The 26,978-nt window shown below is 45.5% G+C and overlaps 1 protein-coding gene across 7 annotated transcripts in view; it reads left to right on the forward strand.

The window, feature by feature from the left end:
* The window catches only part of LOC142587742 (uncharacterized), an 80,817-nt gene that overhangs the window by 24,310 nt on the left and 29,529 nt on the right, over nucleotides 1-26,978 (forward strand). For all 7 annotated transcript variants that reach the window (XM_075698951.1, XM_075698950.1, XM_075698952.1 and 4 more), the window contains 7 exons: nucleotides 1,619-2,870; nucleotides 9,722-10,324; nucleotides 13,119-13,484; nucleotides 13,995-14,399; nucleotides 21,092-21,152; nucleotides 23,029-23,201; nucleotides 26,381-26,616. In XM_075698951.1, the coding sequence (XP_075555066.1) occupies nucleotides 1,619-2,870; nucleotides 9,722-10,324; nucleotides 13,119-13,484; nucleotides 13,995-14,399; nucleotides 21,092-21,152; nucleotides 23,029-23,201; nucleotides 26,381-26,616 (3,096 nt within the window). The remainder of the gene's footprint in view (nucleotides 1-1,618; nucleotides 2,871-9,721; nucleotides 10,325-13,118; nucleotides 13,485-13,994; nucleotides 14,400-21,091; nucleotides 21,153-23,028; nucleotides 23,202-26,380; nucleotides 26,617-26,978) is intronic.

Raw genomic sequence — 26,978 nt, forward strand, 5'->3', positions numbered from 1 at the left:
GCAATAAATTTAGTGAAAAGACTTCTGAGGTTCGATGTTTAATTCGATATTAGTTTTCTTGATTCGATTCGAAATCTACTGTTGAGCATTCGCACACGGCTAAGTATAAGAGAGGCACAAATGGGCACGTGCTGCCACTATCACCTTTTTTATTAGATCCTCAGAAGTCGCCTATATATTGCACATAGTATGTAATTGGTATGTGTGCAATGTATAGGCGACTTTAGAGGCTGGGTGAAACTGTGGGTAGTGGTGCTCCCCATGTCTGTCCTTCACTGTGTACATGCGTTGGTTCGCACCCTTCTTCAAATAACGAAGCAGAACCGCTGTGCTTGAGGAGATTGTAGCATCTGCTGTGAAAAACTGTTGTCACAGTAAATGAGCTGACAGTCAAAAACGTTGCTTTATTCTGCTGCTTCGTATTCCTTTCTGCTGATGAGGTATGAAGCAGCGACTTCAGGTTCTGCGTTTGATACTGCAACTTTCGTTTGCGTCGTTTCTTCTCAGTTTCGAGGGCACTTCAGGTGTAGTGTACTGCTTTACAGTAGAACCTCGCTCATACACTCTGGAAAAAAGACGTACTGACCATGTAAATGTACGATCCAAAGTCACTAAAAGTTTGATAGACTCAACTGTACTTGACATCTACGTAAAGCAGAGCATTGTGGGAGTCATTGCAGCACGAGACGCGAGTGCATGCCGAGCTAGGGAAGGAAGCAAAAAACTTTGTTAAAATGAGGAAGAAGTGGCTGCTTGGCAGGTTCGCTAGCCCAGAGCTTGACCCGCCGCAGTTGCTTAGTAGCTATGGTGTTGGGCTGCTAAGCACGAGGTTGCGAGATCGAATCCCGGTCACGGCGGCTGCATTTCGATAGGGGTGAAATGCGAAAGCGCCCGTGTATTTAGATTTAGAGGCACATTAAAGAACCCCAGGTGGTCTGAATTTTCAGTCCCCCACTACGGCCTGCCTCATAATCAGATTGTTGTTTTGGCATGTAAAACCCCATACTTTCATTTTTTAATTAGTCCAGAGCTTGGTTCTACCCGCTGTCTTCACCCTTTCTGCCGGCCGTAGCAGACTATTGAGGCTAGAGCTGGTGAGGCCAGAGTGCTTCATCGTTTTTGCGACTCTGGCAAACTAACGTCACTGCTCCTCGAATTCGGCCTTGGTCATCAGCTTCGGGGCATTCTGATGGGAAGTTTTTATATGCTCATTCAGTGTGAATCTTTGTGGCAGGAGACGCTAAACACTTTTTGTAGTGTTTTAGGTAATTTTCACTGCAATCTCACGGTGCCACGGCAGCTCAGTCGAGGGTGCTATTACACACTTTCTGGGAGCAACAAAATTGGTTGGTTGATGTGGTGCAACCAACTTTAAACATATTAAACTGAAACGCCTATGATATGTCCAGCATAATTTGGGAATGAATATCTTGAAAATGTTACTTGTCTAAGGACTTATGCTTAGTGGATAAGACTTCATTGCATCCTGCCTCCTTTGAGATGCTACATTTGCAGCTGATTATCAAACATGAGATATCATTTTCGATAAAACAGCATTGTGGCCCAAGCCTGTGCAGCATGCTTTTGCATTGAGCACGCATTGTTAACTTTTCTGCAGGTACAACCATCATCTTCCGCCAGAGGGCCCCCCCTCATGGAGCAGCGATGACTATGGCTATAGCTCTGAATCGTATGGAAACGGTGGGTGGCAAGGTGGCAGCAAGCATTGGAATTGGGATGCACATGAGAATGACACGCGTCAAGGCAGCGACAGTGCCAGCGGAGATGGCGGTCGCAGGTCACGTCACCATTCTCCAGAAAATGCGTCCAGGACTGGTAGTCACAGTGAACACACTGCAACTGGGGCTAACAAGGAACAAGGTGAAAAGCCAGCAGGCCGAAACAGCAACAGGGGCGGCATCAGCGGTTCATCGAAGTTGCATGGTCTGGGTTCCAACGGAAAGTCCTCTGTGGCCGCAAAGTCAAGTACTCCAGCAAACACCAATGAGCATAGCAGCAACAAGGTGTCATTGTTACCAGCAAAACCTTCAAAATCAGCCTCTGGAGGAGCAGCGGTGGCCACTTTGGCGAAAGATCCGCCTGCTCGGAAAGGAGAAGGCAGTGCAAAGAGTGATTCATTGTCACGCCAGTCTCAGAAAAAGGATTTGGAGGTGCAGAATCCCAGCAAACCTGTCAGCAAGGTCGTCAAGAAACCTTTATTGCAAACTCCCACCATCAAGTGTACCTCCAGGAAGGCAAACGCAACATCCAGTCCGAGGCTGTCGCCCAGAAGCAAATCGGCGGATGGTTCAAAAACTGTGGCAGGTCCTATCAAAACAGGAGCAAGTTCATCAGCCCTGTCAACCAAGGTTGTTGGTAAACCAAGGCCCACAACTAGGAGCGGCACTTCGCCCTCACCGGTGGCGACCGAGATTAAAATGAAAGTGAAACAGGAAGCCAGCGAAGGCACAGGAGGTGCAACAGAAACCACCACGGCTGCATTATCATTTTCATCTAACCGGAACCACCTCATATTTCTCTCCTCCGAAGAGGAAGAAACAGACGCACCTGGTGAAAAGGTGACATCAAAGAAGAAGGCAAGACCAGATGCTGACATCTCAACGGGAGAGAAAACGGTGCCAAGGGCAAAACACAGCAATCCTGCTGCAGTGTCCATGCCCCCTCCCAGTCCTGAGAGGGGGGAGCCTCAGGTGAAGAAGGTGGTGCTGAGGAGCCCGAAGCTTGGGCCGCTTTCGAACAGGGACATCTATCGCAGAGATGTCCTGGACAAGCTGGTGAACTTCCCGTCATCACCACAGGTGCAGGCGCAGCTTAACAAGTGGATGATGGAGATGCAGAAGTCCCAAAGAGTATGTGTGCCGGATATTTATTTCTTGTTTTGGTTTGAGCTCTGTGCCGTCTTGCGAACACGATCCAGTACTGTAAAGCCTATGTCTCAAACCGGTCAATGGGGAACAAGAGCCAGCTATACATTATTTAGGAGACGGGTGCCGGGTGTTGCCCGTCCTGTGCTGCTAATCGAACCAAGGCCCTTGGCTGGCATTGGCCAGCGGGGAATCAGTAGTGGACAATAGACAAGCTGTTCTTCTGGCTTCCCTTTCTGATTGCCTGACACAATGCACAGCTTAGGGTGCACTTCATCGAGCGGGTGAGACAGATTACAGAATGTATGCTTCCATGATGACAGTGCAAGATAACATTTGGGGAACTCTAAAGGCGAGTACTGAGCCAACCAGTATGACAGGTTAGTGCTCTGCAGTGTCCATAACACTGCAGTACTGAGAACAGAGCTGTAGTATGCAAGAAAATAGCGTGAACATAGGATGGATGAGGTCGGCACCACCAGTGTGACCAATAAGTACCCGGTAGGGGAGGTCACGGGCATGGCTTTGAATCGCCATAGACATTTAGCATTCTCATTCTATCTGTCTAGGTGCTTAAAGGGGCCTCGAACCACTTTTTATCGCAGTGGAGAAAGGCATTTGAAGTGAAAATAAGCTATTTCAGAAACACCTTGGTGCAAAAACTACTTCCATGCATTCAGCAGAAGCGGTATCGGCACTAAAACGTAGCTTCCGCTGTGCTCCCGTTCCTTCTTCACTGCCTTGCGCTGCGAAGGCTACGGTGCAGTGGGGTGTGCGCACAATGGTCCGCCTTCTAAATGTCACGATTTTGAATGTTAACGTAGATGCCACGACTTGAGCCTTTGGTGCCTACAATGCATAAACATAAGCCAAATGTGCTTGTCCTCAGTTTGCCGCAGCGCGCTTAGCCAGTGGACTCGTGGCAGCATCCCGCGGCAGCCTTATCTACACCGTGTAGTCAACCACAGCTTGAAGTCAGCTGTCGGCCAATAGCAGCCGTCTGAGGGAATGGCGAAATAAAGTTTCTGATTACGAAATAAAGTGTCCAAAGGAGAGTGAGGACAAGGCCTTCTGTTGAAAAGAGAGCGTTTCAGAGAAAGGTGACTTCACGATCTGCTTGCGAGCTCCACACATCGCGTACGACAGTAAATCTTGGCTGAGACGTTCACAGCAGCGTATGCTACTCGTGGACTATGTTATTTCACCAAGCCCAAGGGGTAGTTCAGGGCCCCTTTAACTTCGTCCACACCAACCCTTCTGTCACCTATGTAGCACATTTATTCCAGGGTATCAGCTGACACTGCAAATAAAGCCATACATTCCCCTAGTTGCCTTACATGTCGCCCACAGCAAGTTAGATATTGCCACTTTCTTGAATGTCGTAAAATGTTTCTCAGCGTGAGACAAGAGTTCGTCACCAATTATCATCCGTGAGAAAGACAATTTAGTGCTTCCAATGGTCAGTTGCCATTCAGACAGTTCAACTTCTCTAGCAGGTGAAATTCACTATGAGTGAGAACCCTGAAATATCAGTTATTGCCATTGTGGACGCCTTTCAGTGGCAGAGTCAGCCGCTAAACTTCCGGGGCATTGATTTCCATAGGTGCCACTTCTAAGTTATGGATTCAGTTGCGCCCACAACACCTGCATCACCCAAGAACGTCTGGTTGCAAACATCTGCAGCCACGTCACCCTCAGTGTGGCGCCGTAGTTCCAAATATCTAAACAAGTATGCTGCTATGTATTGTGGGCGTAACTGAAAGAAAGGCTAACAGACAGCCACACAATGATAAAAACTCACCAAAGCCTGCTATTGTGGAAGCACTGCCCAACATCAAGACCCACTACCTGATCTGAGTATGTAGATATTATCAAAGGCAAACTCAGTCCATAATTGAGGCTGAAGATGGTTTTGTTTAAAAGTCTTATAAAAAAGCAGCAAAAGAAAATTGCAAAATATTTGGAATGAATACACCGAATCTTATATGAAGTATCAGTGCTGTTCCTGAACTCATGATTATGTCCTCAAATTGTCCCTCGGGCACCAGGTATAATGAACAGTAAGTATCACAACCATGTGGCGTTGAGTGGGTCACAAGTAGTATTATGTACAGTGTTTCCCCTGGCTCTCGCTGCTAAGCCAGTTTTCTTGTTGAATTTGCGTTAGTCATTGACCTTCGACAGCAGAACACAGTGGTCAACCACCAGGGTAAAGTTTTGATCTTGTGCTCACAAAATATGTAGCACAGGTCCACAAGGCCTCTATTCCGATCGCGTACATTGATGCGTACCATCCCTCTCTTGAGATTGCTCTACCTTTCAATCCTATTCAACAAACATGCCATGTAGACAGGCACTTTGCATTTAGCCACGGAAACTACCTCGACCTTTACAAATGCCTTAATGATTATCACTGGACCAGGGTGTTTGAGGATCAATGCCCAATCCCAGCCACTGCAAAGTTGACCTTTGTGGTTCGAGATGCGATGTTCAAATTCATACCACAGTGTCATTCTCGCACCTTGAAGGGGCTCTGAAACACTTTTGAACATGGTAGGAAAATGTTGCTGATCAGTCATAGAGGCTGCTGCGAATGTGTGAGCCAAATGTTGCTGCACTGTGTGCAACAGGGAACTTACAGTCGCCCATCAAACGCAGCGAAAAGTCGCTTGATCTCGCTTTCGCAATGTCGTCAGGCAGCGTCATCGAAAGCAGCTGGACCCACCAACACTATTGGCTGATTTTGTGATCGCGAGACCATTCTCGGTAATATATAATTGCCAATTGTGAGTTAAGTAAATGGAAATTATATAGGTTTGCTGCCTCAAAGACACGAAAATAGCTTCCGCTTTGCACTGTGCTTAGCTGCATCTGCTGCATGCGGCCTCCGAGGTAGCAGCGGCGGGCTGCGTCGCGTAGTCTATCGCAGCGGCGATGAGCCCTCTTACCACCGTGACACTCAACTTTGGCTGGGGCTTTGCCCTTTTGGCTTCTCTGCTGTGTAGCATCCAATGTGCTAGCGAGAAGAGAGAGAATGCTGGGTATCGGTGTGATAACTGCACTTGTACTTGAAGAAGTAAGAATATATACGTGTATATAGGTATAGTTTATGTGTATTGCGCCTGTGCTATTTATATGCTCTCATTGTCTTTCACATTGCTTTGCTCCATGCTTTATGTTTATTAGGCTTTGTTGCTGCTACATGCACCATTAAATTAGTACCCTATAAACCGGAATATAGGTCAACGCCTGATCTTGACTTGACCAGTTGATGGTTCACAATATGCTAAAGACCTCTATATAAGACGAAGGGAGGCTTTAGCTGTTGTCTTTTGGGAGATCATTTCAACCTGTATTCTCATTTATACAGTACTGTAGTGCACCGCAACCAAGCTGTTTGTGGTCACATATTCAATAAATAAATAGATATGGAAATAAATAAATAAATAAATATATGAATGTGATACTATCACCCATGCTAGGATATATTTTGTTCATACATTTGGTAAATTGTAGCCAATCAGGAATAATTGTAAAGGTAGTTTAGTTGCATTTCAGCATGAAAAGAATGCACTTTGGCCAGTTTTGTCAGACCTGCATGCAGGAACTCTTGCTGGTGCTACCTGTTCAAACCAGTATGTTGGCACTGCCTGTGGGAGTGGGACGCCTTGCTCTCCTTGTGTAGGCCACCAACAAAAAGCAGGCAGTATGGCAAAGCGTGACTGTCAGTACGATGCTGAAACAGCATAGAATGCACATCAAGAGACCCTGTTTATCACAGGTAGATTGAGTTGCAGAAGAATTCTGCAGCCCCCTCAGGTCGCAGTCAGACATGCTGTATTCCCTTCGGCCGTGGTGTCCACATTTGTGGACGCGAACTGTTCTTGCCCATTTCTGTGAAGTAATATCAAGGAATAAAGCACAAACAATAAGCTTAGAGTAAATTGAACATTCTGAAAACCTAAATTACTTCCACTTCTGAGTGATACGTATCATTACAAAGTACCAGTTTAGTGAAGGCACTGCGATGTCTTATGTGACGTTTGACGGGGGGCATGTCGGTAGCAACCGCAAGATATAGTACTGTATGTATTTTTGTTAAATGGTTGCGGCCAATGAATAACTATTGCATGTAATTCGAGTGGGTGATTTAATCCTTTTCAGGAAGAAACATAGCGTGACTGACTTTGCAACATACAAATGTTATTCTGTAATTATGATGACACATCATAAAATGCATAAGGAGTCATCCTACCACATTGATTTGCTTTAAAGGGACACTAAAGGTTACCAGAAACTCAAGTTAAAGTGGTAGAGCAATGTTCTAGAACGTCTAAGGCATCAATATAATCGCGAACAGAGCTTTAGTAACCGAGAAATTGAGGTAAATGCATGACACGATTTGAGACCCCCCAGCGACATTCCGGTACTAGCCCGATGACGAAAGGACTCCTCATAATTTGTGTTACTAATACTCAACTACTCGTATTAAAAATATCATTTCATTCGATTATAAGACGTAAAAAAATGCTACTTGTCTACGTCTATTCGATTCTAAGAAAAAATAACATTTTGACGTTACCCTTCAGTAATATGGGTGTTTGAAAGGTTTCGTTTTCACTCGACTCTGCGCGCTCAACTCTGCGCCGCGCACGCTTTGGAGTTTCAGTAGTTTCGTTATCGCGTCGTGCTGTGAGGGTTCTGCTGGCTCGCAAAACTTTCATTTCGAACAAGCAGCGAGAATGCCACGTCCATGTGATGTCGTGGGAAGCCCTCGTTGCTTTCCCGCTCCGGAGAGCCGGTGTCGAGGCCGCCGTCGTAGTACGCAACGACGCCGGCAGTGCGAGCCCTCAGCAGCAGGTCGCGCTCGTCGGTGCTCAAATCGCTGAAGTTGAGCCCACCATCGCTAGCCAATCTGTCGGTGTCAGGGTCCATTGTGACGAGCGTCGAAGTTAGCGTCATAGAATGAAGTACCAGCTTATGGGCGTCTTGCGCTGGAGTTTGAGGTATAGTAGCGGCGCCTGGTGGCGGTGCGGGAAACGACATCTGGGTCGTGCCAGCTTGGGTCGTATTGAGCCCTGGCTGTGGCGAAGCACGTTTCTAGGCCGAGTTTTGCGTCGATTCGCACACTTTTATGCCCTGTTGCGAGTGCGAAAAGGCTCCTCGCTTCTCATAGACCACGCCGACCACGCTGCGAGCTCGCCGCAGCCTATAGTTTAACGAAAAAGGACTCTCCGTGTGCCGTGGGACGTAATGTGGGACGTAATTTGTTTCTCCTTCCGCTAGCCACCATACTCCCGCTTTCGCTCTGCTGTCGGCTCTGTCTTGGCTCTGTTTCTGGCCGCGAGTTCGCGTTTTGCGCAGAAAAGCCGTAGCGCCGTCTGCGGACGCCGTTCTACTCACCGATGGCGCAACGTCACTGTGAGACCATGATGTCAGTACTCCTCGATCAGAGGGCGGGCGATTTGAACTGCGCTAGAGGTATGCGGACGCTTCAGAACGCATTTTCTCTTAAAATAAGTCTCTCCTTGGCACGAAACAAGCGTTTCGAGGTTTCTGTGATGGTATTTCAACAGTCCACGTTGACTTAATAGTAACCTTTAGTGTCCCTTTAAGTGGAGTCTCAAGCACCCTGGCATAAAATCCTCTGTTTCACACGTGTCGACAGTCAATCATAATTCGGGACTGAAGGGGATACGGTACAGACCCTTTCAATCTTTACAAGCATAATGCCTGGACTGCCTGCGATTTTGCCCTCTGGCATAGCCTGCTAAATTTAGCGGGCAAAAAGGACAAGAACGAATAAGAGGAGCATCTTAAAACAAGCCCATAGGATTTCTGTATTTTTCCCCTGTACATAACTATAATGTTACAAGGCAAGTTTACCATTAGTTATATAAAGAAGTATACATATTAGTCTAGTGGCATAAGGCACCCTTCTTTTTTCTGGAAATATAAAAAGAGACTTTCCATACAGTGAAACAACCTAATGACACTTTTTCTTCTCTCTCTCTCTCTTCTTTTTTTTTTTTTCGTTGTAGTAGACTGATGAGACCACAGGGGCTGCAGGCCTGCTGCTGCTATGATGCACATAAAACAGAGTATAGTTTGATGTATTGAGTCCATGTTTGCCTTTACTGTCAGTCAGCATTGTTCTTTTTTTCTATTTCTTATTTTATTTTATTTTTGGGAGGTTTGTAGTGTTAGCAGGCGCAAATTCTTATCCAAAGGGAAAAAAAATCGCTAAACTTATGTTTAACGTGTCCGTGACCTTAACACATATGTTCGGCACATGGTAAAAAAGTACGTGCCATGACATGGGCTGCCCTTGAATCGGTTTTGTAGCGATTTTAAACCATTAAAAATGAAGAAAAAGAGCTCGCCTCTGCTTAGGTAGGATAAATGACATCATTGATAGCCATTTAAGTGATGTGTTCTATACATACTTGATAGGCCTGCACAGGAACAAGAACACAATCTCACGGTGGCTTTATCAATGCCAGGATGTCTTGCTTCGGCTCCTCAGATTATTGTTCTTTTTTAAATTAAGTTTGATTTTACAGAGGGCTTTACTCACTGTAGGGTTTTGCAGAAGTCGTACAAGAGCATGGATGTCTCTGTCACTGTGTTACCTGGTGCATGCAATGTGAAGTTTCATACCTGCAGAACAAATCAAGCTTGAAGGCACTTCTGGACATTGCATCCCTTAGGGACATGGGTATACATGTCTTTTCCAGTTAACCGCCGTCTCATTTTGCGCCCAAAGTTTGCATGCGGACGTCATTTCATTGTGCATTTTGTTGAGCTTTTTGCCCATCTGTTTCTTACTTGTGCAGTCTGTGACATCGCGGAAGACGATGAGGCTGTGCGCGACACAAGCCCGCCTGGGGCAGGAGGATGATGCCTTGCTGGGCAGCATCCCCAACATTGATTTCGACGTGCTCGTCAGGCAGGTTGAGTCGTGCGAGCTCCCCGAGGAGATGCTCAGGAGCCTAATGCAGGCTCTCAGCACAGATGCGGAGCAGCCTCACTCGACCGCGGCCGAACCGCCATCATCGATCGCGGCAAGTCTCGGCTCAAAAGCAAGTAGTCTGCGCTTAACGCCAGAGTTGAGGGCAAGCCCTCAATCGACGCCACCTTTGGGCAGCGCAGCTGCAAAGTCTTCTGCCACAAAAGCAAGTCCGGCTTCCGTGAAGATCTCGAGTGCCATGGAGAGCCCTGGTGGGAAAAGCGCTTCATGTGTGTCCGTAAAGTTGGAAGCGGCAACGAGTTTGGCGGATGCTGGCACTTCGTCTTCGGAGGACGAGTGCATAGTGGTTCCGAGCCCAAAGAAAAAAGTGGTGCCTGTGCTGATAGACTTGGATGAGAACGGCTCCACTGACGAAGAAGACAACAGGCCGAGCACGACGACGCCAACAGTGAAGGCGTTAAGTGGAAAGGTATGTTTCACCCACACTGATCATTCTCGCCATGAAAGCTTGGCAATTTCCATCGGCAGGAGTTTCGTCTGGTTGTGATAAACCTGCAGGTCAGCAGTTCTTCGTATATGCTAAGGCAAGCTTTACAGTACCGTATTTGCACGATTCTAATGTGCACCTTTTTCTAATAAAAGGTGCATGCAAACTTGCGTGGGCATTACAAGCGTAACTGATTTTACTCAAAATTAAAAACGAAACCGATTCTGACTACGCAAGGTAGCTAGGCACACTGCGATCGAAAGGGTCGTCTGAAGAAAGCGACGCTCAGAAACATCGCAAGGTGGGTTCATGGTGCGTGGAATGCCCTCTCGCAGACGATGCTTGCATGAGCCACCTGAAGTGACATTTCTAATGCATTAGATGGAGCTGAAGATTACTTTATGTGGTCAGTAGACAGCGAGAGGGAGGTGTCATCGGACTCTGATAGGAACTAGCTGCTAAGATTTAGCTGTGTGTGTCTCTGTTCCTTTTGTATGTTCCATAAAATCCTTTCAATGCGGTATGTGCTAGCTTGGGTTTCGTTATTTGATGTGCACGGTATAATCGGCAAGAAATTTTTGGTATTTTTTTTAATATTTGGGCAGTAATATAACTGCAGGTTACAATTTTCGGCGTGGTAGAATCATGCAAATGCGCTGTTTCGCTTTGCAGCAGCAGAATGTGTAATCTGAAGTGCTGTGAGAGCTCCCCCTTGTCAAATGAGCACTTCGTGTAAGCATTAGACTCGTGGATGAAAAGAAACAAGCTAAATACGAATACAAATAAAATCAAGGCATTCAATTTTAAGAGCTAAAAAGAGACAAATTTCCACAATATATAACATCACTTTTTGTTCTTCGAAATTTGAAATTGTAAAATCTATAAGGGTTCTTGGTGTTCCGACAAAAATTAGGCCGTATTACAGGGATATTAAAGACAAATCGCTATTTACTACCGCAGTCCGTGAAATTATTAAAGGGACACTAAAGCGAAACAATAAATCAGTTTAGACTAATGAAGCATTGTTTGAGAATCCTGCAGGCAGTAATTTCAAAAAAAATAGTTTGATTATTAAATGAGAAAATGCAGGTCCAAGTATCAGTGTTTGAATTTCGCGCCGAAACCCCAGTGCCGGCACATAAGCATGACGTCAGGGATTCCAAAGTATGTTTTCGCATTTGGGCGGCGTTGGCTGAAAGAAGGTTCCCGAAACTTGCCATGTTTAATATTTGGTTCCTTTAGAACACAATGTAGTCAATCTGTACCGCTATATATAATTAGTAGGCCCTAGACGATGCCACCAAAATCCAAGACGTCACAGCCCCCAGGTGCGGGAATTTAAGTAGGCGTCGCCACCCGTATTTCGTTCTTGTGCTTTCTCTGGCTTAACAAACGTCTTATCGTTGCAAGAGTGGTGTTTTTGGTGTTGCAGAACGGTAATTTTCTGATGCAAAAGAAATCATTTTTCCCTTTAGTATCCCTTTAACGTAGAAATCCCTTTTCCTTTCCTATTTAGATTACTGCAATTTAGTATGGTGGTTGCTACGAACGGGCGGATGTCTGATTTTCTGTTTGTTAATTCTCTCTATCTTGCGGGTTTCCGCAGAATTACTACATCACACTTGTTCAAGAGGCAGCATGGTAAAGTTTAGTGATCTATACCGGTATAGGCTAGGGTGCGCATATTCTTGAGGTGTTAGGCAATGGAATCTCATTTTTACGGAAATTGCAAATTTAGAGGGAAGTACTGTCACCTATGACACTCGAAGGGCTGAACTATGGAAAGTTCCGACTAGCCGTTCCACATATGGTTTACAATCGTTGAACAATAATTTGCCGTGCTTAATAAGGGAATTTTATATATTGGGCATGGACTTTTTGCTAGTTAAACATTGTGATTTGGTTGCATTAGTCATTATGTAAATTACTTACTTTTGTTCATACAATTTGTTTTTGAGAGCATTTGTTGAGGCACTTCTATGTGTCATGCTGCCTTCTGTTGTTATTGCCATTGCTTGGTTCTTGTTGACCCATTTCACAGCATATCTTGTAATCTTACGCACTTGTCAGTGGTGTTTACTGTATGTTCTGAAATGCTGCACCAAATGTATGTCCTCATTGTCTTTTCTTTTTGCTATTAGTTTTCTTTATATCATGTTTTGCTGACCTGTATCGCTGTCATGTTGCCACGGGGTAGGGGGGGGACAATCAAGCTCTCTCTTTTACGGCTTTTTTCTCACCCTCCTGCATTGTTCAGTGGAAAATAAAGCTTCCTTTATTCATAGTAAGTAGTGTATTAATTTGAAGTTATGAAGACGAGAAAAATGAGTTTTGAATTGCTTTGTGAACTTCGTGCTTATAAAGGTAATTCAGAAAAGAATAACCGTGTGAATAAGCCTTCTCCCCCATCCTTTCAATTCTCTTCAAAGTTTTTGAGAGGGGCTGTCACAAGGGAAGATGTTCTCTACATGTATGATAAGTGTGTATATGTCACATAGTATGCATTTGATTTGATTAAGTTGATTTCAAGTTATCATCTCGTAAAAGAGCATTGTCTTTGTTATGAATGTGCTTATTTTTATCTTGTGATAATGTATGTGTATGTAGCACGCAAAAATAATGCAAGGATGATTTTACACTTGCTGCTTTATGCCTTGCAAATGGGTGTTCTGTGGTCATCAAGTAGATGCATTCACCTTCTTTCGTGTCCACACCTTCCACAAGTACTTGCACATGCAATAAAATTTTGATTTGATTTCAAAACATCCACGTGCAGGCCACACCTGAACATTGTGCTCAGTCATCGTCACCGCTGGCACAGGAAGGCGGCCATCGAGTGCGCAAAATTCAAAAGCCTGCACGAAGAAAAGGCAGGCAGCCTTCCGAGAGTGTGGACAGCATCCTCGCCGACAGCGTTGCAGCATTGTCGAGGCTCCTGCCCGATGAAAGCGGCAGCAGCAGCGTTAGGGTGGCGGAATTGTCCCAAGAGTCGAGGAGGCCGTCGCCAACGTTGAAGAGCGCTGCACCTACCACCGCTGCCCGCCACACCGGCTCCACGGCCACAGTCTCCTCGTCGGTAGCGTCCTGTAGTCGTGGCAGGTGTTCTGCGCAGATGTCAGCTTCCCCGCCGACCTTTCCAGAGGTAAACTGCTGTGCCAAGTCCCATCAAATCTCAGTTGAATTCAAAGAGTGACAGGAGTGCTCTCGTACGTGTAGCTCTCTTTGCCGCACTCAGTGCAAATACTGCCCACTTGCTTGCTGCCTGTGCCTTGAAACGCCTCAGAATTTGTAACATCGTGCAACGTCATTGCCTTCTCTATTCAAGGAGTACAGCTCAGTCAGTCCCTGCTCCTTTCTACAATGTGCCGCAATGCATGGGGCAGCTCTGCACCGTCAGCAAGCTTAAACAATTTATTTAAGCAACACTAGAGCATTTTAGCATAGTGTCACTGTTCTTCCATTGCCACTAGCACTTTCTCCTAGCCATGCACAGTAAATCACATGCATGCGCAGTCAGGGGTATGCGGTATTGGTAACAGTAATTGCAAGCTGGCAACACTATGTTAAAATATTCCACTGCAGCAGCTCTTTGCTGTCTGAGATGTCTGGCTGCCGAAAGTTGCACGGATCTCACCAGTTTCTTTATATCCAGGCTCCCTTGGAACAGCTAGCAGCAGGGCATTCGCCGCTGCCAAACTTTGCAACCTCGCCACCACTGCCATCGGTGGCAACCGTACCCAAAGTGGAGCCACCCCCAACACCACCACCTCCTGCCACACCGCCTGAAGATGCTACACCACTGGATGCCATTCCACCAGGTGCCATTCCACTCGGTGCATTATTTCCACCGGGTGCATTTTTACCAGGCACATGTCCAGCGGGTGCCATGCCGTCGGGCGGCACTCCACCACTGCCTGTAGCAGTGAAGAGCCTCGTCGGCGACCTGACGCTTCGGTGCCAGCAGGAGGACGCCATCCGCCAGGAGCTTGCGCGCATTGAGCAGGGCATTGTCTCTGCCCTCGCCACCCTGGAGCAGCTCAGGAAGAGAAAAGAAGAGGTGAGAGACGTAGAGCAGGCATTGCCTTAGCATTGCTTCCAAGAGCCAAGTCCACGTAGCCTTGCAGTTTCCTACAAAAGTTACTCTGCAGGAAACTCTGGTGCTACTGTCTACAGAAGCGGGAAGTATGGCTCTTCACTTAGCATGCAGAGGTGGAAGCGTTGTGCCAATTGTGCCATCTCGCACTGAACCATCCAGCTACACAGACTTGCCCCAAAACATATATGTTGAATGAGTCCCTAAATTTAGCAAGGATGTGCACAATGAATGGCAGCCATGCAGCCATAGTCGTGCATTGGCTAGTGTTCTGCTCTTGAATCCAATCCTGTGCAATCTCCCCCAGTGGCAGCGTCATCGCAGTGTAGGTGTTTGATGGTGCATTCAGACTAGTCCACCAGAAAATTAGGAAGATTAATTGTTTTTATGCTATCTGATACATTACGCATGTTTGTAAGTGTTTGTCACACTAACATTCTTTTTATGGAGCAGTCGGCAAGAATAGCTGGGCTTTCAGCTTAATTGTATTGTCTGCTCTGTGTGTAGGTCATCACTTTAGTTGCAGTAAAACTTCGTTAATTTGGATTCCGTGGGACAAAAAGAAATTTTTTTTTTTTTATTAACCAAATGTCGACTTACCGAGGGTATCAAGAAAACAATAAGCAAATGCTTACTATGTAAACTCTTTTATTTACTGAGTGGAACAGCAAATCTTGTTTCTATATTGCACAAAAGCAGTCCGGAAGCTATAATTCTCGTCATCTTATGGCTGGTTGGCTCTCGCAGCAGCAAAGGCCTTTTCGACTTCTTTCGCAGCGCGGCCGCAGCGCATGCCTTGATTTGGGACGTGTTTTTTAACTACCACGGACACATCCCAGTTATTTTTTTCGCCAGTGAACTGACTGCCAACAGATCATCCGTCCATCTCAATGTAGCCGGTGCTCTTCATACTAAGCAGCTTTGCTCCAAGTCAAAACAATGCTGTTTGCCGCAACCGCTGAGTACAAAACCACGGCTGCTATCGCCGCGATCGTGGACGGTGACCTTACGGTTCTGGAGGCACACGGCTGACACTCAGACAGAACCAAACTGTTCGCTGCAACAACTGAGGATGAAACCTTGGTTGCTATCGATGCGATTATGGATGGCAACAACGCAGCTATGAAGGCATGCGTCCAACGCCGTGTTATGCACAGTAAGAATAAAGGCTTTAGAAGCACCAATAGGGACGAAGCATTACGGCGTTTCTGTCATTTACATATTATTTCCACTGATGACCATGGCGATGCGGTCTCTGCCACTTCATTTCTGTTGGATGCTAGGGCCGTTTTTGCTCTTTTGTGTCGCACATTTGCAGCGGCGTTCTGGGGAGGTCTGAGATTTGTCCAAATTGACCGATGTAGGGCCAAATAGTACATCCAAATTAATGAGAGCTTGATCACATTAAATAATGCATACACCTGCTGAGACCAGAGGATGAATCCGATTTTCATAATTAATAAGGGTCGAATTAACAATGTTTTACTGTATTGTAATATATTTTAGCACTCGCTTGCCCTATCTGGTAGTCTGTGACAATGAATGGCAAACATCATCCTTGCTATGTAACGTTCAAAATATATTTTGCATGTTCACCATGCCCGGTCACTGTGATGACAGTGCGGTATGAGGACGTAACATCTGCTTGCTCTTGTTAAACTTTTTGACCACAAGTCTCTAGCAACAGTCGTGGTTGTCCCTCAAATTTGTATTCCGGCTAACCAATTTTCTGCTTCACAGCACCGTTCCAAAACATACTTTTGCCACTGCAAAATGCAAGTCGGGGGTCGAAGATTTTGGTTTTAGTCAATGTTAGTGTCCACATGGTGTTCCTAAAATGCTGGTGAAAGAGACAGAGCAGATACTTTGTTCACAGTAGCAATGTTCACAGTGTGACTTGTGCAGATGGAGTCCAAAAAATTTAATAAGGGTCGAATTAACAATGTTTTACTGTATTGTAATATATTTTAGCACTCGCTTGCCCTATCTGGTAGTCTGTGACAATGAATGGCAAACATCATCCTTGCTATGTAACGTTCAAAATATATTTTGCATGTTCACCATGCCCGGTCACTGTGATGACAGTGCGGTACGAGGACGTAACATCTGCTTGCTCTTGTTAAACTTTTTGACCACAAGTCTCTAGCAACAGTCGTGGTTGTCCCTCAAATTTGTATTCCGGCTAACCAATTTTCTGCTTCACAGCACCGTTCCAAAACATACTTTTGCCACTGCAAAATGCAAGTCGGGGGTCGAAGATTTTGGTTTTAGTCAATGTTAGTGTCCACATGGTGTTCCTAAAATGCTGGTGAAAGAGACAGAGCAGATACTTTGTTCACAGTAGCAATGTTCACAGTGTGACTTGTGCAGATGGAGTCCAAAAAATTTAATAAGCCATCGTTCGACTTCCAATGTTCCATGGTTTCCATCATACACTGGCTCTGCGGATCTCGTGGCAGTACCACGAAAAGGTCCAAATGCAAGCGTTTGCATAATATCGGCATCTGAAAAAAATCAGTCAGCAACTGTATAGCCTAAGCTTTTAGTTGTCTATGTAATGCCAGTTAACATTTGTGTTCCCTCTCGTAAAAAAATATCAATGCTCCTCAAGTGATGTGGAAACTGTCGAACATGCCATAACATCATATTTATCCTGTGGTAAATAATTACCTGTCATTTGTTTGTTTGTTTGGGCTATTCGCTTTAATTTGCAATTGCAGATGGTTTCCACACAATTATTTCTGCTCCAAAACGTACAATTCCTGATCGAAACTTGCTCTGAGGTGGCAGACTTGCTGCTGCCAGAGTGACTCCAAAACACTTTTGGTCACTTTCACCCCTGAGTATGTTATGGGAATGACAGGCACTCCATAGATATGTCTAAACTTCATTTTTCTTTGCCTTTAAAGAGCTTTGTTTCGGTGCCAATTTATCAGTGTCTGCCAGAAATTGTATTACAGTGAACTCTCACTTGAGTGAACTTCAAGGGACCGAAGGAAATAGTTCACTTAACTGAAAGTTCACTAAACTGAACATTCACTATACCAACATAAGACATGGCATACAAAGTCAAAAGTTTGAAGTGCAATTCATGGAGCAAAAGACATGGCATCCGTAGTGTTAGAAATGTGTGAAATGGAATTTGTACATATCAACAAGTACAAGGTTATAATGCTGCCTTTCTCACTTAGAAAAAAAATACGTAATCTTCTTCTGCACTTGTACTTTTAAAGCACAGGAAGTAACAAAACGGTCCAAAGAGTCAATGTTTTTGTACACTTCTTCTGGCACAGCTTGCTGTTGAAACACAGTCTCTCAACTTTCCAATGTACCCTACAACCTCAGCTAGAGTTATAGGGCTTGAAACCGGCTCGGCAGTTGCCTCTTCGTCTCTTCTTCGTCTTCTTCCCTTCTTCGAAAGAAAGAGACGACGACCATGCCACGACTAGCCGGTCGGAAAAAACACACCACGTGGTTTGGGGTGTGACAGATCGCCGCTTTGCTCTGGCTGCGTTGTAAGCGCCAGCGATGTTACTTTGTTCATGGCCTCGGAGATTACATGCTCGTTTTGTGCGGACGATCTTGGAGGCCATGCCTCGTTGCCGTTCTTCTTCCGCGCCGCCGCTTTGCCCCAGGAGCGCTGTAGCGCCAGCGACGTTACATTGCCGCTGGAGCGGCGGTTTGATTAGGCCGGGCATCGGTTCTGATCTTAAAAATAAGCCTTGGTCCTCTGACCGAGTTCGTTAAACTGAAATATTGACTGTTCCGAAATTCGTTTAAGTGAAACATTTTTGCATAGAATCTATAAGAAAACTGCCGGGGTTTCTTAAAAAATCGTTATTCTGAAATATTCGATAAACCGACGTTCGTACAACTGAGAGCTTACTGTATAGTTTTACAAATGCATTTTGCACTCATCAGACTTGTAAACAGAGACTGATTGCATTGCTGTGTTTGCAAAACTACCATATTTACCCAATTCCAATGTGCACCCAATTTTCATGGGTTTAGTTAAAGCAAGGAAATAAAAGTGCACCTGAATGTAACATGCCACCGATTCGTAAAATAAAAGCCCCACTACGTTTGTGATCAGAAAATGAGATACATGCAGAATTTAGCTTCACTTGCGGGATCTTTGTTTATTGAGCTTTCATAAGGGAGCGGTGTATCATCATCGCCATTTGCACTTCAAAGTACTAACATGTACTAAGCACACGGGCGGTATGCTCAAGCTATCAGTTTTAATGATACTACCATCACTTTCGCTAGGCTTTGCATTGGACTTGTTGAAGTATGAGTCCGACAGCGTTCCTGGCACCGTGCGCAAATAGCAAGCTTGGAAACGAGCCAGAAACGATGGTGGCCGATTATGCAAACGCATCTAGTGCCTGCCGACTTGCACTAAATCTCACAAAAGTGATAGCACATCTGGAAATTATTGAGCAAGAACGCTGCTCTAGATCACAGTTGAGCTCAGAATCAACCAAGAACAAAAACATGCTGTTTCGACATTTTGTGATGACGTTGATGCCGCAAACGCGGTTTTGCAATGGGGGAAATTTTTGGACCCATTTCCTCGGAAGATAGGGTGCACGTTCAGTTCGGCCTAAATGTGGTGCGACTGCCTGGAAATTTAGAGAAACATAGAATATGATAAGTAATGTCGCATGAATGTTTGAAGCCGCAATCACAAAAATACATGTGCTGTTACTCCCATGGTGGCTAAAATATCACAGCGCCGGAGTGCCTTCTTATCAATTTTGTTGGAAAACCCATGCTTTTAGCATCCTCAGCTAATTACATTGTAGTGCCTGCCTACCTTCCACGATGGTTCAGTGGCCATTGTGTTGGGTTCTGCTGCTGAACACAATGTCGCAGGTTCGAATCCTGCGCACATTCTGGGGCAGGCGAAATGCAAAATCGCTGAAGTACTTGGATATAGTAATAGGTGCCATTGAAAAACCCCAGGTGGTTGTGAAATTAAATTGGAGCTATCCACTATGGCATCCCACACATCCCCTGCATCGCCTTGGGTCATCAAACTCCACGGTCTTGCACCAATGCGACTGTCGGCTCCAGAGCCGGCGAAGAAGACGGCTCTCGCGCTTGACCTGGGCGGTCGCAGTGTCTGCTGCTGCCCGTGGCACCGTGGCCGGCCGGCCTAAATAAACCGTGGCCACGGCAGCTACCTCTTTGTCTCACCAGTTACAATCCCTTTACTAATGCTGTTTCAGCAGTACTGGAAAGGTCATGCCTGGCAGCATTCACTCTGTACTACAGTGGGCTGTATTTTTACTCTAGCAACTTTATAAAAAGGCTTTGCACTTACTACTTGCGCTGAAATTTCGCAACGAGGTGACATATTTTTGGTCCACATTATCCAGTGGTACTGTGGGCATTGTTGTCTGCCTGGTTCTTCATCTTTCCAGAAAAAAAAATTTAAATGGAACTGGTATATAAGTGCAAGCAAGCTGTTACATAGACAAGGAGTTTGACATGGGCATGTCGTTTTGCGTGTATTGCACCGACCTAATACTAGTAGTAAAATACATAGCATGTACTAGTGACATCGTATATGAAGTTTACTGGTGCCCAAGGTGCCAATGGTAATGGGACATTAGTACTCAGAAATTTTCTGGTATGTGTTGCCATAGTAATCAGTGTCTTCGTAACAGTGAGTGTCACATGCTTCAATGATCATTAAGATGCATGTCTACTCTAACAGTCACAGACATTTGCCATATGTGGTCTCATAGTTGATTTCCCTCTCTCTCTTTAAATCTTTTGCCACATTGGTGTTTCTGGCTCATGCAGTATGAGAAATAAAGACTCTCGAGGTGTGCATTTGAAACGCATGCATCAGTTTTCATCCTGGAGTGTTTCTTTTTCACTAGGACTGTCTAGTGCATTTAATTCCTACAGAGCCACACATCACTGTCCAAGTTGTGTAACTTACAGCATCATTTTTCAGTCATGTGGAAGGCGCAGGTAAACCTTGATATGTAACTAACATGGATATAACCAATTGCTGCATATTATACTAATGAAATAAATAAGAAATTTGGTTGGCCATTCCCTACTTCAGTGAGTTTCTACTGCTACTGTATCAAACTGGAATATGCAAGCTGCAGAACAATGTCAATTACAGCGAGGCAAATGTTTGTTCACTTGTAACTCAAAATATGTATTCTGACAGCAAAAATGTCAAACACTGAGCAAGGGCTCAGCATAACATGCCCGAGCGTGTTATGGCCATTGGCTTGGCTGCCTCAAACCCTGCTAATGCCTGTCCCATGTAATCGTACACGCATTAACCACCATTCTAAGTGCATTTGTAATTTACAGCTGTTCACATGCCGCATACCGGCACAGCAAGCCACCAACAGGCCATCAAGATCGGCAGGAAACTGTTTTCTGGGCTGTCGGAGGCATCAGGATTGCATTTCTTTCACTACCGGGCCGCAGTTTTTTTTTTTTTTTTCAGAAATATCGGCCTGTACACTTGAAATGAATATTTGATATAACAAGGTGTTTTTGTATAGCATGCAACTTGACTATAATGAAGCTTGACTAGATTGCTTACGTTTGCACTGGCCAACCCTTGTTTTGTCTTTTTTCATGGTACTCGCCCTCCCTCCCCTCCTTTTCTGGGCTAGCTCCTGGGAAGAGAAGCTCAAGTCAGGAAAGAAAGGCTGGAAATACTTCAGTGTCTTCAAGGTATGATAGATCCATACATTTCTCACACAGAGAACCCTGCTATTTTAAGATCTTTTTTCTTTGTTTTTTACTGCCTTAAGGATTATGTAGTAGAATGAATGAAAGGGTATAAAAATCAAATGCATGCAGACCTATGTGGTGCAGCTGCAGCGGCAATGAGGGAGCACACTTTTGGTTATCCAACAGGTATATCCAACATGTAGCAGTGTCCTCTTGAACATTAGGCTTTAGTTTGGCCTCCCTAGGCATCTTGCGCCTGATGTTTGCCGAGTACTTGGGCGCAGCCACAAAAGGTGACGAAGGTCTGCTGTTGACTGTTCCAGCCTTTTTGTACCGCTTTGTGTGAAGGACACTTATAGAAGCAAAGGTCAAGAATTTTTTATACCTTGCCAGTTTCCATAAGCGTTGCACGTCTTCGTGTTCAGTTCACCAGGATGTCCTCATTTTGCTGCAAAAACTGTGTGTCATAAATTGTGCCAGACGCACTGTCTGGCAACTTACGTCTGCAAATGGCTGCATTGCATGCACAGCATGCACCCTGCGCGTAAGTAAAAAAGATGTTGGTGTACTTACTGTGCTTGATGGGTGCACTACAAGAAATGGCATTGGCTGTGGCAACCAATGTGGCATTATTCATTGGTCTGCATCCCCTAAAGCAGCATGTACCTAATCCTCCCCCCCCCCCCCTTCTTCTCACACACTGTGTGCCACCGAGTTGCTCTGCTTCCCTTGGCAGGGAGCCTCCGTGTTGGGCCTGGTGGTGAAGCATAGGAAAAAATGTAGTTCCTCACAATAATCACCTAGAGAAAAACGTGGTACCACAGTCTATGTGAGTTTCCTAATGGGCATTAAGCCGCCTTAGGAATGCCAGGATGCGGGTGTCCGGGTGTGCGTGCCAGCACTTGCCTATGCCCCTCCAGTGCATAGGCAAGTGTTGGCAGCAAGAACAGACAACGAACTGTTGCGAAGCAAGCGCAGACCTTATCATCTGTTCTCCAACTTTAGTGACCCGCTGGTACTTTTTACGTTTTGTATAATTATACATCGAAGCACACGTCCCCATGATTAAATAAAAACTGTTTTTGTCAAATAATAAAGAGAAAGCAGCTCTTTACATGCTGTTTTAGTGGAAAATGAATCATTGTGACAGACAGAATGGTGTAGCTGAAACTGCCTTCAAGGTGTCTTGACTTTGCAAGAACAATGTCTATCCGAAGCCGCAACGTCCCAGCATTACCGTGCATCCAACTTTTCCTCAAGGTAATGTAGTCAGAAAGTCCATGGCAAAAAAGAATACATACTGCAGAAGTCAAAAGGGGAAACTAATGTGCAGGCGTACAGCAGAGGTGTCTCTCCGTTGCTAGGCGACACCTGGTCAGGTGAAGCATACGCAAGGCAGACACATCTGGAATGCACTGCAACTATAATTTCCCTCCTCTGCAGTTGCTTTGTTCCCAAGACAAGCTCAGCAGATATTCCTGAAGTGAAATTTCTTTACAGTTGGCCTCTAAAGGTTTGGCCAGAAAGCACAAGGCATAGAACGACAGAAAGCTGAGCTAGTTGGTAAGGATTCATTATGCAAAAAAGAGGTGAGGCATGCAGACAGGACACAAGCGTAGAGAAGTGGACAACACAAACACCGACTATCAACTGAAGGGAGCACAGGGGTGAAGGAGCACAAGAGCACAGGGGCGTTCGTGTTGTCCACTTCTCTACTCTTGTGTCCTGTCTGCATGCCTCACCTCTTTTTTGCATAATGAGCACAACGCACCTGTGCCTGTCTGCCAGTTCTTTCCACCCAAAATGACATATGCCTAAGCAGGAAGCACAACAGCAAAATGACCTGGACATTATTTAAATCACTTTTATGTGACAGGGGCTGCGTCAGCGCTGCCAGGTGACAATCCACCCTTGCTGCACTTCACGCTGCCAGCTCAGAGTCCCACAGCTGTGGAGATGCTTTCCTCATTTGGCACCAGCGGCACCGACGTGATGTTCGGCGCCCCGCAGGTCCCACCAGGTGGCGCTTCTCCAGTCACCGTTGGACAGGTACGTATGCACTTGGCTCAATTTGCACGCTCCGTTAGTTTACATGAGCGTTCCTCTTGTCCATTTTTTCTTGCGCGTGTGTGCGTGTGGTGTTTGCAGTCAGCATCTTGAGGAAGCACACTGCTTTTTATTTGTAACCGTAGTTGCAAAGGCATCAATTTAGCACAGTCTCTGATGCAGTGAATTTCCTGGATCCCCCAATCTTGATTCCATTGAAGAGCCCGTGTTTATTTCTCCAATTTAGCACAGTAATTTTGTTTCACAGTTTTGATTTCACAAAGTCCACGCGTAGCACATATATGTACAGTGTGGTCTGCTGTTAAAAGGAACACTGTAATGGGCAGCTCTTACTGAATAGAACAGTCGAAGCAGACGGTGAGGCAGGAGAAGGGAAAACAACCTCGTGGCCTTCCTCATCCTTTGTTCGTGCTGCTCTATTCAGTATGGATTACTAACATGGCCATTAATATACAGTAGAACCCCATTGATTCACTCCCATTTCGTACAATTTCACGGCGCCATTGTTCGTCATTGCGAACATGAAAATTGACCCAATACCGTTGCCAGTTAATACATTCCCAGAATACGATATCTTTCCGCATCAACATTTACTGCATAGTCAAACTGCTACTGTATGATATGCTTTCCGACCACTAGATCCCATGTGAACAAGAGAAGGCACGAGGCATGCCCGATTGAGAGCAGCAGCTTCCCTGCAGTACTCGCTCGCCCGTATCACATGGAAATGCCAGCATGCCCTCACTTTTCCCGGTGCCAGTAAATTTCCTTGCGGGTTATCGCATGTCGCATTCACAGCTATGACCACCAACCATATTGGAATAAGCATCTTCATCTATCTAACTATTTCACAGTATGTGTGAGCTAGTACCGTTGGAAGTGTCCACTGCACGCCTTATTTAGGTGATCGCCCAAATGCACCGCCGTCCCGTTCCATCTTTCCCTGCTACAGGTGGCACGAAGTGAGCGTCATGTTTCGCTCTCATGGCATCGTATTCACGCGTCCTCCACCAGCTCGATGTCGTTTTGGTTTCCCGTCTTGAAACACTACCGCTACGCAACAGCAAAACAGAGTGCATTGCAGCGTTCGTATCATGCCGCAACAATTCTCACAGAGTGAGCGCAGCTAAACCTCCTGCCAAAATTACCCGCCCAAAAAAGCCTCTGACCCAGTCCGAACTTGAAGTGCACAAGCATAAGCTTGTGGAAGCCGCAAAAACAAGAATGCGCTTCTCGGGCTGCTTTGACACCACCAGCTCAGCACGGGTCGGCATCTCATGCTGTAATGATTAGCACAACTCTTCTCATTACGTAGATATCATCAACAGTTAAGTCTGCCACATTCTTTAGTAGTTCAAACCGAACGTTCTCTTGATTAGTATGTTTTCTCTAACTTCTTTTTTTTTATCCAAGACGTATGAATGAGGTTCTACTGCTACTTATCTTATGCCGTAGCTGTAAATTCTCGGTATAGCGAAGTATTTAACTTTTCATAACCTCTTGTCCGTAGGACACCATGCAATTAGAACCTCAATATAATGAAGTGTGTTTGTATGCGATTTCAATATAACGAAATTTCACTTCCGCAGCAAAGGAATGCCATGACAATGAATGGAAACTTCCGCAGACGCAGATGGTAAAATGATTGAACTACAAGCGGCTGCTTGCAAACGCACCTCTCAAATCGCACGCGGTGCGACAAGAGCAACTGCCTAAGGGAGGCCGCAGCATGTTCCATGTAAAGTCTGAGTGTGATAAGATCTTATCGTGCCCCGCGCACTTTGTGCTTTGGGTGTGAGTGAAAGTGTGCTAGAGTGAGAAATCAAGATGCTGGCTTCACGCACGAGTGACGCCTCCCCGTGCGAACAAAGGGAAAGAGGGGGAGGGGAACGAGCTCGCAATAATGCGAACAAGCGTACCCGAGGGGCGGGGCGGAGAGGGGGGGGATAAGTTGGTGCACTTCACGATTTCTGTTGCGCATCTCAACCGCGCATTGCCCTAAGCTCAGCTGAGTGTATACGCAGCTGCATACCCTGCTTTAGACGTAATCTGCCGCATGTGCAAAGGGTGGGAGTGTCGAGACGGCGCGGCATTGTGTAAGCTGTCTGCCCACACATTTATTATTCAAATTTTAGTGACCCATTGGAGCGAGAGGCAGGCGAAGTATTCGCTCCCCTCTGCCGGCGCTTTTCATGATAGCATCGTCCCATTGGGGACAACGCGATCAGCCGCGGGGGGCATAGTGCACGCGAAAGCGTGGCTGGCTTCGCTTAATTCGTACGGCCTATGTTAAGATATCATCGACGTGGCATGAGACCGTATAATTCATTGCCGACTCCCAAATTTATCAAAGTGAATTGTTTTCTCATTCAAATTAGCTTTTTTTCGATTGCTCAATAATTCGGAAAATTCGGCGGCACCATTCCGTGTAAGAAAAATCGATCGGCGACTGCTTATTTGCATAAAAGGTCGAATTTCAATGCTACGAAATTTCGCTATAACTAAGCAAATTGCCTATTTTACCTGCTTCACTATATTGAGGTTTAAATATATAACAAAGTCAGTAAAATTGGCAATTTGCTTTGTTGTACATGTATTGAAATTCAATGTTTTATGCAAATAAGAGCAGTCGCTGGTGAAGTTTTCCTATACGAAAGGGGCCTCAAAATTTTCCCGAATTACCATGCAATCGGAAAAGGCAAACTTGAATGGGAAAAAAATTCATTTTGTTGAATTTGGGAGTCTGCGACAAAAGATGCGGTTTCATGCTGTGTCGACAATATCGAAGTGAAGCCATCCACGGTTTTCTGTCCACTCTGAACCCGCAGCTGATAGTGTTGCCGGCGGTGGGATGACTCTACCACGAAAAGCGCCACCAGAGGTGAGCGAATGCTTCGTCAGCCTCTCGCTTCAACGTGTCTCCAAAACTCAAGATAGTGCAACCTCCAGCACTAAAACAAAACTAAATGTACGGGAAGACAGCACATGATGCCACACCATTTCAGCTCAGCCACCCTGGCAGCCATGCACCCTTAGAAATAGGGACATGCACCAGCTTGCCCTCCTCTTAAATTTGAAAGTTAAATACATACTTCGTTGTATTGAAAACTTTGTTACATTGAGGTTTGTTAAATCAAGGTTTAACTGTACATGCATTGCAGGCGGGAGGGTCATTTCCCCAAGCATCTGCTCCCACCGCTAGGGAGATGGCCCAGCTCCTGCTGCCACACCTACAGCAGTTTGGGGCAGACATCGACATCAACAACTTGGCCACATCGATAGCTTTGGGTGGCTCATCGATGCCAACGATGTCACCTGAAGTGAGCGGGGGACCATCGTCAAGAAGGCCCACGGCAAAACGGAGAACAGCAAAGGATGGGGAGCCAACCACGACAAGGTACACAAATGCTAAAGCGCCTAGCTGTTACGAATGAAGCAGGTCACTGACATAAGCACAAAGCATGGCCATATGACGGGTCACATAGCATGCCCATTAGACCGGTCGGGTCTCTAGGTAAACTCGAAAAATGCATGTATTACAGCCGCTCAGAAGAACATGACAACAAGACTCTGTCTTGAACCTTTAATCATTCAAAGCACTAGAAACACAATGAACAGGTCATCTGGAACCGTCAACCACGTGAACTTCAAAATTTTGCTTTGTGTGCGCTTAAGACTATTTAAGGGCATTCTTCATAGCCAGCTTTCCATTGTGAGCATGAGGTCCACACAGATCTCGAAACATTATTTTGTCTTGAC

Source organism: Dermacentor variabilis, chromosome 7, assembly GCF_050947875.1.
Source record: "Dermacentor variabilis isolate Ectoservices chromosome 7, ASM5094787v1, whole genome shotgun sequence".
Classification (NCBI taxonomy): domain Eukaryota; kingdom Metazoa; phylum Arthropoda; class Arachnida; order Ixodida; family Ixodidae; genus Dermacentor; species Dermacentor variabilis.